This window comes from Bactrocera latifrons, unplaced genomic scaffold (genome assembly GCF_001853355.1).
Source record: "Bactrocera latifrons isolate USDA-ARS-PBARC rearing strain unplaced genomic scaffold, ASM185335v1 scaffold_41, whole genome shotgun sequence".
NCBI classification, from domain to species: domain Eukaryota; kingdom Metazoa; phylum Arthropoda; class Insecta; order Diptera; family Tephritidae; genus Bactrocera; species Bactrocera latifrons.
The window spans coordinates 269344-282812 of NW_017537057.1; the positions used below are offsets into that span (position 1 = coordinate 269344).

The 13469-nt window shown below is 35.7% G+C and overlaps 1 protein-coding gene and 1 long non-coding RNA gene across 5 annotated transcripts; one reads left to right on the top strand and one right to left on the bottom strand.

The window, feature by feature from the left end:
• The first annotated feature begins 618 nt into the window (after positions 1-618).
• Positions 619-7697, top strand: LOC108972632 (zinc finger protein 420). 4 transcript variants are annotated; one of them, XM_018939302.1, is made up of 8 exons: positions 619-1508; positions 1575-1800; positions 5026-5213; positions 5282-5482; positions 5539-6449; positions 6516-6701; positions 6779-7104; positions 7187-7697. In XM_018939302.1, the coding sequence occupies exons 3-8, from the start codon at positions 5049-5051 to the stop codon at positions 7327-7329; spliced, it is 1932 nt and encodes a 643-aa protein (XP_018794847.1). In that variant the 5' UTR covers positions 619-1508; positions 1575-1800; positions 5026-5048; the 3' UTR covers positions 7330-7697. The 4 variants fall into 4 exon arrangements, with proteins under 4 accessions (XP_018794847.1, XP_018794844.1, XP_018794845.1 ...); XM_018939299.1 differs by lacking the exons at positions 619-1508; positions 1575-1800 and adding an exon at positions 3041-3510; XM_018939300.1 differs by lacking the exons at positions 619-1508; positions 1575-1800 and adding an exon at positions 3880-3957.
• Positions 3452-4873, bottom strand: LOC108972633. Its single transcript, XR_001993651.1, has 3 exons — positions 4117-4873; positions 3651-3920; positions 3452-3540 (listed from the first exon to the last, which is right to left on the bottom strand). It is a non-coding gene; the product is annotated as an uncharacterized LOC108972633 (long non-coding RNA).
• Positions 7698-13469: the final 5772 nt, after the last annotated feature.

Here is a 13469-nt window from a genome sequence, read left to right on the forward strand (position 1 = left end):
CATTCTTGGCAATCACGCCCACTATTTCATTGCCCTCGATGTCTTTGTGGCCTGGCACCCAGTAGAAATTAAGTTACTTCTGCCAACACTTTCCACTGCTGCCCTTCTTCCCAAGACTCCTCTGGTCGATATGCGATACGAGGTTACTGCTTTGATTGCTACTTGACAGTCTATGTTGACTCTGGAATTGCCTGTAGATGCTAGCGAGGCCAGCTCCGCGCCTTTTTCAATAGCAAAGACCTCAGCTTGCAATATACTGCAGTGGTCCGCCAACTTAAAAGGTTGCCTTATGCCTAACTCTGGACGGTATATTCGCGCCCCACTGTTCTTCGAGGTATCCGTATAGATGTTTCGAATGTTGACACATAACGATAGAATTTAGTGTCTAAGCAGTTCTCAGCATCCTTCCAAGTTAACATATGTATCTCAAAAGGGTTCGTTAAGATGAGAATTTGAATGTAATTACGAAACAGATTTTGCACTTTTTTTAAGTTTTAACTAGTCTAGTCTATTTTCCACTTTCACTCTCAGCAAGCATTAATATTGTCAAACTTTTTCTTATTGCTACAAATGTATGTATGTACGTATGTATATATTTTTACTTGTCCTGTTGAATTTTGCGCTATTCACGGCAAATGTCGTAATTTCGTTTGTCATATTAATATTTATTAGCTTGGAAGTAGGTGAAAATTTTTAGTTGTAAATGAACTGGAAAATATAAGTGAAACGGGTTAATGTGGAGCAAAATTTTATTGGAAAACCTGGTGATGACAAACAAGCCAGTTGTGTTTATATTGCCATATATATTTTAGGTACCAGTGGTAAATGAAGTGTAAATAATCCAAAGAGTTCACTTATGGTTAGTTTTGGGTAATATTAGGTTAGTGGGTTGAATTGAATACTGGTTTTTGTGGAAACTAGTGGTTAGCGGAATATCTTTGGAGAATACAGGGAAAATTGGATTTATTATTTTTTGACTCGAAATGAATATAAGTAAACGATCAGCTGTTCGAGGTACGACGACTTCAGCGAATTAAGAGACAGCGGCTACGTTGGCTACGTTATGTCGTCCGAATGGATGAAAACACTCCAGTTCTCAGATTATTCGTGGCAGTACCCGTCGGATGAAGCAGAAGAAGAGCCAGACCTCTACTCGTTTGGAAAGACCAGGTGGAGAAAGGCCTGGCTGCACTTGGAATCTGGAATCTCCAATTGGCGCCAAACAGCGATAAGGAAATACGACTGGCTCGACCTTAACCGCATAGGAGATATCTGCGCCAATAAAGAAGAAAACACATGAGTTCGTCTTTTGACTTTAAGTTACTTGGTCACGTAAGGGACCTAGAACGTAAAGAAATTACCGACATTTCATAATAAATATATATACATCATTATATACATATATGCTCCTATTATAGCAAAATGGAATGGGTTAAAGGTGAAAACCAATGTTGCAGCTTTTGGTTAAAAGAAATATATAAATATACATTTACCATATATTTATGCAGGTATATAATATAATGTCAACCAGCATCGCCTGAAATTCTAGTACTTCACAAAATTTTGCGTTTCAGCCCACATGACGGGCAAATTCTATGGAACTGCAGCCAGCACAGTGAGTGGACGATTGAAGATTAGGAAGAAAAACGACTAGACACTTACAGATGTGCTTTCATACATGAGTATGTGTATAGCATGGAAGTTATGAGAGCATCACAGTAACTACTGGTGGGCAGCAGTCAAATGGACGAGCTGACTTGGAAGCAAAGTTGCAGCCAAACGGCGAGTATGTGCTACAGAGTAAGTGTATTGGGAAAAAATGCGTTGACGTTTTTCACTTTCATCCACACACGAAATTGATAGACATATGCACTATCGGCTGTGGGCCTAGCGCGTGATGTGCCAAGCGTCTCGAGTTGAGACGCCGTGGAAAGGCACAAGATCGGTGTCAACGGCGACCGCGCAACGTTTACAATTTATTGCTTTTGTTTTTGGGTGCCCGAATATTTGCGCAAGCATAGATACACACGTACAGGCAGCTGTTGCAGCGAGTGAATGTACAACAATAAAAGCAACAACTGGCAAACGGACAGGAAAACATGCCGCATTCCACAGCTCAGCGCCGCGGAGGACGACTCAATGTGAGTTGTCAAGTATATATGTATGTGTGTGTGTTGGCGCATGCATGCGTGCCTTCAGGCCAATCAACAATATGGAAATTGTTCCTCCTTTTACGCGGTGTTTTGCAGTTTTACTTTTATTTCGTGCTCTGTTTTGGTTTTTTAGAAAAAAATGCGGAAAATTTAGAAAGTGAATATATGATCTCCGCGGAAAGTGAAGATTTATTGGTGAATCGTGAAAAGTGCATGGCGCAGCAGGCGCGGGTGGCAATGCGCGCACTTGCCGGTTACGTGACTGCAGGTTGTTTCGGTAAGGTTTTTTTATTGTTGGTTTTAAAAATAAAAAGCACTATATTGTGTTGCTGTTGCAAGTTTGACGCGATTTGAAAATTTTGGAATATTTAGTGGTGATAAGTAACTGTGATTACAGCATTTTACTTACTTGACCATATCTTGCGAGTTGTCAAAAAAATATATTAATAACATTTAAGTAGTTTTATACACTTAAGGATTACAAAAATCGATATTTTTTTTATTTTTGGATTTCAGATAAATTTAAGCAAAAAACATTTTCCACCGCTTAGCAACTTTTTTCATAGCTCTGCCAGCAGATCGGCCAAGGTATCAACGGAAACCCCATATTTTAAAAATAAATTTATATATTTTTAAAGTACATTAAATTCTGTCAATACACATTATTTTTTGTTTAATTTCTAAAATATATATTATAAAAAAATGTTTCTTCCAAAAAATTGACATAAACGATTTTCCTCAAACTTGCAAAAGTATATACTCATGTACATATGTATGCAACTCCTAAATTTATAAATATTTTTCCATAAAATAAATTTGCACACTTAAATTTAAACATTTAACGCCAGCAATTTGTTTCAAAAGCAACCCTGCGATTCATACTGTACGTTCAATCAAAACCGACAGCAAATTAATTGCATGCATTTAGGCTGAACAGTTAAGGCAATAATTACCAATTTTTTATTATTAAAGACGCTGGCACTTTATTGAAACTCTACAGCAAGCATAGAATTAATATTTACTAAGTAATTTTGTATATAACAATTGTAATTGTGTAATAACCAATTCAAAACTATCTCATACAACAGATACTTTTGCGCAATTTTGTCTTTCTCACTCTTTCTCCTTCTCACAATTTACACCGTTGGCAACGCTACGAAAATTTCAGCGAAAAGAGACCAGGGTGTCCCTTTCTGACTGCAAAGCTGTCGAAAATTCAGTCTTGTTTTAGCGGCTGAGCAAGTGTGAACGGCGTGGCAAATGCGCGAGTAGTGCAATTTTAAAACGAATGTGCGAAGAAGAAAACTAAGAAAAGAGACCAAATTGAAGCTTTTTCCTTTCATCAAGTTTCAACGAGGTAAATATGCGTTACGGCATCCAAATTGCGCTAAATCGAAAGTTTCGCACATAATTTTAATAAAATGTTGTATAAGTGTCGCTATCAAGCCTCTTGAAAAAGTTATGTGTGGTGCATTTTTTCTTCATAGTGCTAGTTACCTGTAAGTGAAGCAGAGAAAAAATTATGTTTTTCGTTTCTCTGGTGTAGGCATCCGCCATATTGCTTTTCTTGTCTATTCGTCGTCGGGCGCACTGCTCGCTCTACCCAACTGTACGAGTACGAGTGCTGCCGCTTCTGCTGATGTACGACGACGGCAATAACGAGATCGACGAACGGCTGCCCTCATATAAATCGAGTTGAAGTGGCGTGGAAGAAAAAAGGAAATTTCTTGCTTACTGTCGCCTGCTCGCACGTAGTCTACTGCGTTGCTGGAATTTGTTAGAAAAAGAAAAAACAATAATAAAGGTGAAATATTTGTACACAAACCGCCAAAAACAAGATAGAAGAGTAAGATCAAAACAAAAGTGTTTATAATCATCATAAATTGTAGTTAATTGCATAGAAAATGAAGGCGCAAATTATAGTTCGTGTACTTTCTATGCTAATATATGTATTAGTACATACATGTGTGCCTAGTTCGTGTATTCGGATTTGCTCGAACAGCAATTGATTTATGCAATGGTGTGCGAAAGTAGACAATACGTAGAAAAGTGGCATAAGAAATTAGTGAACAAGTGTATGAATGATAGTAAACTGAACAAAAACAAATTAAAACTATTTTCCACTAAATATCGGCGTTTCTTACAATCAATGACCCCCACTAGTGCGGGCTTGATAATACAATGCAACATGTAGAATTAGAAGAGTACCCGCTACATAAATCATGCATATGTAGGTGTGCCTGCTTGTCGTACAGTTGAAAAATTGTTGCTCTTCATAGTCATCATAGACTTCATAAATTTATCAATGCTCCCACATGGATATTTTCTCAATCATCTCATATTGCACTTTACTTTCGTTCGCTATTCCTCTCGGGTGCATTCAATGCTTCTCGCTTGTTTCTACTATCTTTAATTAACGTTTTTTCTTTCAGCCATTCTCTTCAAAATAGCTTGCAAGAGGATTCATTGCACCTTTGCCATGTACTTTCCTATATTCATATTGTTGTCTTCGTTGTGTAAACGTCCAACGAAGAGATTTTGTAACGAGTGAGAGACTGCTCAACGAGTAGAGGGTAGCGCCATGCAGCTTGCCTTTTCTCGCCCTTATATAGCGTTGCCAGAATTTTTAGCTGATTTTGTTTTGCGCAATTTTTAATGCTTTTAGTCTGTTCTATGGAAGCAAGTGTGTTGAAAAAGTACGACTATGTATTTTGAGTTTTTAAAAACAACTTTATGCCAAAGATGTAAACAAATCTCTTGGGTTGGTGAACTATGAAAGTTCCAAAATATTTGGCGCGCAAATACCCAATTGGGATAGTATATGGAATAACGTAATTAATGATGATGCTTATTTTTTTTACTTTATTTACAGTTTAGTACGTTTTAATCGCTCCGATGATGGAGGATCTGACAAAGAATATAATATTCACTACGAATGCAATAGGCGCCAATGGGCAGCCTACTACTATACAATACCAAACAGCTGATGGCACCATTTTAAAACAGCCGAAAATAGAGGGACAGAAGGAGCAGCCCACATTCTATTATACTACCACAAATGTAATTAATTATTCAATATTAACCATAATTCTAGTAGTTTTATAATTAACATTTTGATGCTTTTGCAGGGAGGCGCAGCTACCACAGTTAATTTGGCACAACTTACCACTGATGACAACAAAACGTGCTACATAGCGCAACCCGTTGGTGGTTACAACTATGCCCTTGTGAATGGCATGCAACTAAATCAAGGTAGCACCATCGGTATTGCCACATTGGATGCACAGGGACGTTTGCAGATTGTAAACCAAAACAAACCAATTGCAGCAGTAAGCACATACATAAGTCAATTAAATTCATTTCTATAACCTCCATTATTCGCTAGTCTTTACAGGCCATCTCGCCCATGCCAAATACCATCTCAAACATCAGTTTCAAATGCGATGTGTGCGGTTTAATGTTTTCACATTTGGCGCTATTGAATCACCATAAACGTATACACACGCAGGACGGTAGTGATCAACAACAGGGTCAACCGGAAACCATAGTTGTGAATGCGCAAGGATTAGTGCAGACACAAAATATAATCACAGAAAATGGCCAAATGGGCCAGATACAAATTGTGGCCACAGAAGCTTTGGAACCGGCCACAACTGTCTTGCAACAGCAACAACAACAACAGCAGCAACATAACGCAGTAGTCACAAATGTCACCACGCAGAATACCGGCAATGAATTAGCCGTCAATACAACCAACATCGCTGGCTTAAAATCCGTTAAACTCACACAATCAAAATGTATAACATGTGGCAATCAAATGTTGCAGCCAGCTAAACGCAAAGGACCAAAGCTGGTGCGTTGCGAGGATTGTATACGTGCCGACCAAGAGATTCACGCACCACAAGGCATCACACCCACGCAAATTTTCGTTGCACAAGATGGTGATATAAAATGTGAATTAAATGAATTTGTAACTGGCGGTAGTGCGGATTCCTCGCCAATGGACACGCTTTCAGGTCAAGGTGGGATGCTAACACATCACCAGTTGCAACCAGTGCAGGTGGTTACAGCTAGTTCACCAGAGTCACATCAACAACAAAGCAGCCAACAGCCGCAAAATATTGCGCCGAAGCAAGAACAAACAGGCGGACAGTCAACTGCGGTCAATAATCATCCAGTGAAGAAACGCAATCAACAGCAAGTGACCAAATGTCAAAAGTGCAATGGATCTGGTGTGGTGTTTGTGGGATCAGGCACGCCGGCCACCAAACAGCAGGCTGTCAATGTAAAAGCAGAGTGAGCACATCTTAAAATCCTTTATATTAATAATACTATAACAGTATTTCGTTCTTCCACATGCAGAAATCCCAAGCCGTTTACATGCAACATTTGTGGCGGCACCTTTTCGCGTTACTCGAGTCTGTGGTCCCATAAAAAACTACACAGCGGCGAAAAGAATTACAAGTGCACAATTTGTGGATTGGCTTTTGCAAAGGCGGTCTACTTGAAAAACCACGCAAGGATACACACCGGCGAAAAGCCTTACAAGTACGTACCATTTATATATATATATTTGTGTACAAAAACAACAATTACTAACAACTATTTCTTCTTTTATTCCGCAGATGTCAAACATGTGGCATGCAGTTTTCACAATCGCCACATCTCAAGAACCACGAGCGCACGCACAGCGGCGAACGGCCATATGTCTGCGAAGTTTGTGATAAAGGCTTCGCGCGTCACGCCACCTTATGGAACCACCGGCGCATACATACCGGTGAGAAACCCTATAAGTGTGATATCTGCGGCTCGGCATTCTCACAGGCTGCACATTTGAAGAATCACGCAAAAGTGCACTCCGGCGAAAAACCATTCCGTTGCGATATCTGTTCGGCGGCGTTTGCCGATCGCTTTGCGCTCAAGCGGCATAGAGGCATTCATCAGAAATATGGTTAGTTAATATACAATATCATATTATCTGTATTGAAGTAAAATAGTGTTAACGGTACTGAAATGTGTATTTATATTTGTAGGGCAAACTGCACCGCGACAACCAGCGCAGACGCAACAACAACAGTCTATGACCACCGACGGGCAAAATGTCATGATACATAAACAGGAAATACCCGAAATGGATGACGACGCACAGCAAGAGGTGATCATATCTGGCTTATAGACAAAAGCGGCAACAGCAACAGTTGCCACAAACGCAATTATTGCTGCGCAACGGTATCAATTACACGCGACAACCACTTCCGCTACCCCCACTTTAACGGCGACAACGACAGCGAGTAACAAGTTGCAACAACCACCAGCATCAAAAATGCAACAACAACAAAAAACAACGTTACCAACACAAACGCAACAGCAAACTGCAGTTGGTGTTACAACAACTGTAACGGCCAACATCAACAGCCAACAGCACCAGATAACACAACTTCAAACACAACCGCAACAACAGCAGCCGCAAACTCAAACACACATGAGTCAACAGCACTACACTACCACATATTTGCATGATACCAATAATACGGCTGCAGGTGCGACAACAACAATAGTGCGTCCACCAATGCAAACTGTCAGCTACTATTACCAGCAGCACACGGCAACAGGTGAAATAATTGTTGCTGCAACGCCCTCTACTTCGGGCAATGTGTATCCACATGCATAGAAGAGTTACCAAGCTAAAGGCCGTTAAAGGCGCTTGGACGTTATTGTAGTTATTGTTGTCTTCATTTTATTGTTGTTTTTTAAGCAGTGGTTGCAATAGTAGGTTTCACATGTGCTTGAAGCACACATGCAATCTACGATTTGTAATTTTGTTAACAGTGCAGCAAACTTTTCCAACTCTTTTATATATTAGTGATTCTTAATAAACTCAGTTGGATACTTGTAATTATCAAATATTTAATATTTGTAACTACACTTGTTTTATGCGCACCGTTTGCGTTTCGGCTTTGTCTAAAACACTTTTGCGCTAGCGATTTTTCTTGGTTTCATGTGCCACAAAAAGCAACTCAAGCAATTCGAATTCGATTACGCGCCGTTTAATAACTGATTTTTAGGCGTCTTGAGTTCGCAAGAAATCGTCACTATTGTTATTCTGCTAAGAAAAATTGCTGCAACTCTACTAAGTAAACTTTGTTAGTTCGCCTATATTCGAACACTTTTATAGTTTCGGTTAATATTCCCACTGACTTCCAACCGTTTTCTTCGCGTTGTGTAATTTTATCTAACTGCTCAACAATCTTGCGACCGGATCAGCGTGGATAGTTGATTACGTTTATTTTAATTTTATATATGCATATATATTTTAAGTGTACACATAAATAATTATTATATTTCTATTAATTAGTCTAAACAAATACAATTTTTTAAAATAATAAATACATACCAATAATAAATTAAAAAATGATTATAAAATATAAATTTAAAAATGCAATATTCGCACTTTTGGCGTGTTCGAGTGTAACGTATTCGTAAATTATTATTATTAGAATTTAGTCATCGCAAGAAGTAAAAAAAAAATAATATACGACTGTATATTAGCGAAAAATGTTGCACGAATATATGGGCATAAATAAATATATTTAAAATGATATTAATATTAGCGATTTAATACTTAAATAAGCTAATTTGAAATCAAAAATACGTACGAAACAATAAAAGAGAATTTTTAGAAAATAAACGAAAAAGTGGGATTTTTTTTTATAAAAATAATTTAAAAAAAAAATGTTTGTGTTTTTAGAAATTAAACAAAAAATATGGTTTTCGTAAAAATTAAGTAAACTAAAAAAAATTAAAAAATAAACAAAATATCTGTCTCTTATACACATCTAGATGTGTATAAGAGACAGGAAATACATTTAAAGCAGATTTTATGTAAATATTTTTAAATTAATTTTTTTTTATAAAAATAATAAAATCTGGAACGAGAAGCAATAGGAAGCCAATTTTTTTACTTGTAGACGAGCAGCTTAGAATCTGTCTCTTATACACATCTTAGTAAATTATTTTCAATAATTTTTTTGTGATCAAAATTAAGAAAAACAAAAAAAAAATTAAAACGATACTTTTTTGCTGTTAAAATGAGGCAAAAAAAAATGTTTTGCTATTTTTTTAAACTTTACAAATTAATTTTTTTGTTGTGAAAAGTAAGAAAAAAATTTTTTTTTCCAGAAATAAAAACAAAAAAAAAAGGAAATTCTATTTTTCGTTCCAAAAATTAAAAATTAGGAAACTATATGTTTTATCGTTTTTGTTGTTGTGAAATTTTAGCAAAAAAATATGATTTTCAGTTATTTTGTTTTTTCAAACATTTTTGTTCTTTTGCAAACTCAAATTTTTTTTCCGAAAATTAAAATATAACATAACATATATAATATATTTTTTGTAGTAAAGATTAAGAAAAAATATTGAAAATAATATTTTTGTGGTGGAATTTAAAAAAAAAAAATTAGAAAAGTATATTTTTTGTTGCGAAATTGTGTTTGTTTAATTATTTAATCTTTACAAATTAAAACCATTTTTATTTTCACTCTACGTAACTACATAACCACATTATTGCAATTGCTTTATCAATAATTTCACTGCCCAAACTAAATTAATTTCTAATGCTAAAAAAGCTATTTCGAAATGCTAACACTAAACCATGAACCATGCTTCAATTATATACAGGTTGTGCCAACTAAAAAAAGAAGCAATTTGTCAAAAGTATTTTAATCCATAATGTCAAAATCAGCTGGTCACAGAGAAAGTTCGTTTTTATAAAATTGAAATGATTAATTTTAAAGTTGTGATTTGATGTGATTTTTAAAAACAATTTTTTTATTTGTTATTTATTTATTAATTTTTTATTTATTTATTTATTTTTAACTTTTCCTTTTTTATATTTGTGTATATTTTTTAATTTTATTTTTTGTTAATATCTGTCAGCTTTCAGTTTATTACTTCTTTGTGAGAGTAACTTGCATTCTTGTTCTTCCAGAAAGCTTGTAGCTATAAAACAAACCATTTATAATTCAAAAAAAATTATTTTAAAACATTCACACCGATATTCTTTGAGTGATAACTGCATACGAAAATACTGTAAATCACACAAAATCATCAAACTGAGAAAAAATAAATTCATGAGAAAAAAAATATAAAACTCATTTGGATGGTTTCGATGACAAGTAACCCGAACCCTACCACCTAAGCAGACATTAAATAACCGCTACAACAACATCAACCAGAAAATAAAAGATTTTTGTGATTATGAATTAAAATTATATTTTCATATGTACTATATATTTTTATAAATTATAATTTATTATATTTTATATAAAAACTGTAAGAGAAGGCACGCTCCGAAGTACCACAACCTGTCTATACTGAATCATATAACTGAAATTTAAATCAAAATCGCATATTCATGTTTATTTTTGCTACCATTATTTTTAATAACCTCAAATATTATTATTATTTTTATATATTCCAAATTTTTAACTTTCGTACTAATTGTTTTTACTCATTTCATTGTTATTTGTTGATAACTTTTATTCAAAGTTTTGCAGATATTTTAAAAAATATTAATTTTTTTTAAGTAATTTTAATTTTTAAAACAATTTTTATTTTTCTACTCTCTTTTCTTTTTTCATTTCTTTTCATTTTAAATTTTTATTATTAATATTCCTTCTTCATTTCCGAAATATTTCCCATTTTTAGCAATTGCGATTTGTTTACTGCAATCGATTACATAACATAACCTCAAATAATGCTTTCGCAAATAAGCTTTCACTGCAAGTATTTGAAACTTTTGCCCTTTTGATTTGTGTAATGCTAAAAATATGTTTATTTTTTTTTCAAGTTTGGGAAGAAAATCAAAATAATTATTCCCTAGAATATATTGAAAATACATACATATGTACATTAAGTTCATCGACACCACTTTACAAAAAATGGTAAGTACAAACAGAATTTTTTAATTTACCATCACAAAGACAATAAAATGCCAAAAAAATACGTTCCAAAACGTGCAGACGATCTGATTACTATAAGATTAATAAGTTTTTACACACAAATTTGCATTATGAAATAGTAAAGATTTGTTGTTGTAGTATTCAGTTTTCCATTAAAGTTTTTAATATTCAGAAGGTATCGTCGGATACTGTATAAAGTATATATATACGTGACGAACTGAGTCCATTTAGCCATGTTCTTCTGTCTGCCTGCATACATTAGGCCAAAGTAACCGAAAATTGTAAATAGAACGCAAAATATTTTAGTTATTCATCAATATTTATTTTGTCGTCTTCAAAGTAACTTCCAATAGATTTAGTACACTTATGCCAACGATTTTTCCAATTCTCGAAACACTTTTCATAAGCACTTTTTGAATCTTATCGTCCGATAACTCTCCTCTCCCCAGTAGTGAAGACACTTGAAGCCTTTTTACTCCCGACCTTCACTCACCACCTGAGCCTAGCCAGCCACCAGCATGGATTCCGTAAAATGCACAGTACCACCACAGCACTCAGCGTCATAAACGCTCAAAGAGTTCGTGGCCTCAACCAGAAACCACCCTGTGAGAGAACGCTCCTCGTAGCGTTGGACCTGTCAAAAGCTTTTGACACGGTCAACCTCACAACAAATTCTAACTGTCAATAACCCTAAGATTTTATTTGTCACCTTCGACAGTCTATGCTCCTTCTCTCCACATACGACCACGATTATCGCCAAAGTACAGAGCCGCAACAAAATCCTCAAGTCGCTAGCCGGCAGCACATGRGGAAAAGACAAAGAAACGTTGTTGGCAATTTACAAGGCAATCGGCCGGCCGGTCCTTAACTATGCAGCACCCATATGGTCGCCTGGATGCAGTGGCACGCAGATGAGGAAACTGCAGACCTGCCGGAATGCAGCACTCCGGTTCACGACGGAATGCCTCTTGATGTCTCCCATCGAACACCTACATAGTGAGACGCTTATGCTCCCAGTTAAGGAACATAATGAACTCCTCTCCAAGCAGTTCCTGCTGGGATGTTTTCGTAGAAATAATCCTCACCCCCTGATAACCCTCACCATCCCAACGGGGACTGATAACCGTTAAAACAACAGCAACAGGGCAGCGATTTTTTTTTTTATCTCTTCGCTCTGCTGAAAACGGGAATTTCAGTTTGGGGAACATGAAAAAATCACACGGACCCAAATCTGGTGAATACGATGATTGATCGAGGGTTTTTGGCTTTAAATTTGCTCACAATCTTAACTCGATGCGACGGTGCATTATCATCATGTAGAATCCACGAATTGTTCCTCCACAATTCCGGCCGTTTTCGAAAAATGCTCTCGCGATGCACTAAACCACGAAATTATTTGTTTGATATTTTTATCCATTGCAAAATGCGAAACGCACTTCTGTGGTGTACTACTATATAGACTGATTGATAAAAACCTACCCATGTCTGGAAAACTTTTTTATTCGACAGAATATTTTCACATAATTTGGCATCGAATATTGAGAACTCAATCATGTGGCTACCACACAAACTGACCTATCAAAATCAAGATAAATATTTTTTCATAAGTAGTGTAGTTGCTATAAGAAAGACATCTTTCAACATGTTGCTACAGAGAAAATAGTTAAGGTTACCTATAGAGTTGTATATTTACAAATGATCAGGATGATGATCCGAGTGGACGAGTGTATGTCTGTCCATCTGTCTATCTGTCTGCGCAAGTGAAAACTTCAGTAAAAATTTAGATATAGCAATGAAACTTGAAATTGGACAATGGGAATGGTACTGCTCTCTTTTAGGTGAAATCACATATCTCGTAACCAGCTCGAACGGTTTCACGGTGCGAAAATGGGTGAAATCAGATTACCTACAACCACACCTATTTCACATATAACAAAATTTTAAATTCCATTCGTTTCTTTCACTTTTCGGTGTACAAATCCAGAAACAATTAATTTAACGAGATAAAACTTGAAACGAATGGTGCCTAAAAATAGTTCCTCTTATGCCCAGAAATTATCGAAAATTCAGTTTAAGCCCCTAAGTACTGAATATTTGGATTCCAGTACCTATAGTTGACTTTTTGAAAACAATATCGGTCAATCTGTCAGATGTTTTATAGAAACTTAGAGAACATTTTTAAAATCAAGTTTTGCCTATACCTGAAGATATTTCGCCGGCTTTGATTCTGGCAGCTTGCAAGAGTATGACATGTTTGGTTACATCCGAACTTTGGCCCTTCTTACATGTTTTTAATTTTTAATGATTTTTTTTGTCCTTTTTTAATATGTCTTTTATGTTATGAATATATATTTTT

Bases quoted from the DNA above. Each gene is read 5' to 3' on its own strand.
- LOC108972632 (XM_018939302.1), top strand. From the start codon at position 5,049: ATGATGGAGGATCTGACAAAGAATATAATATTCACTACGAATGCAATA. The intron at 5,214-5,281 runs GTAATTAATTAT...ATGCTTTTGCAG, and splicing joins TCTATTATACTACCACAAAT to GGAGGCGCAGCTACCACAGT. The intron at 6,702-6,778 runs GTACGTACCATT...TTTATTCCGCAG, and splicing joins ACCGGCGAAAAGCCTTACAA to ATGTCAAACATGTGGCATGC.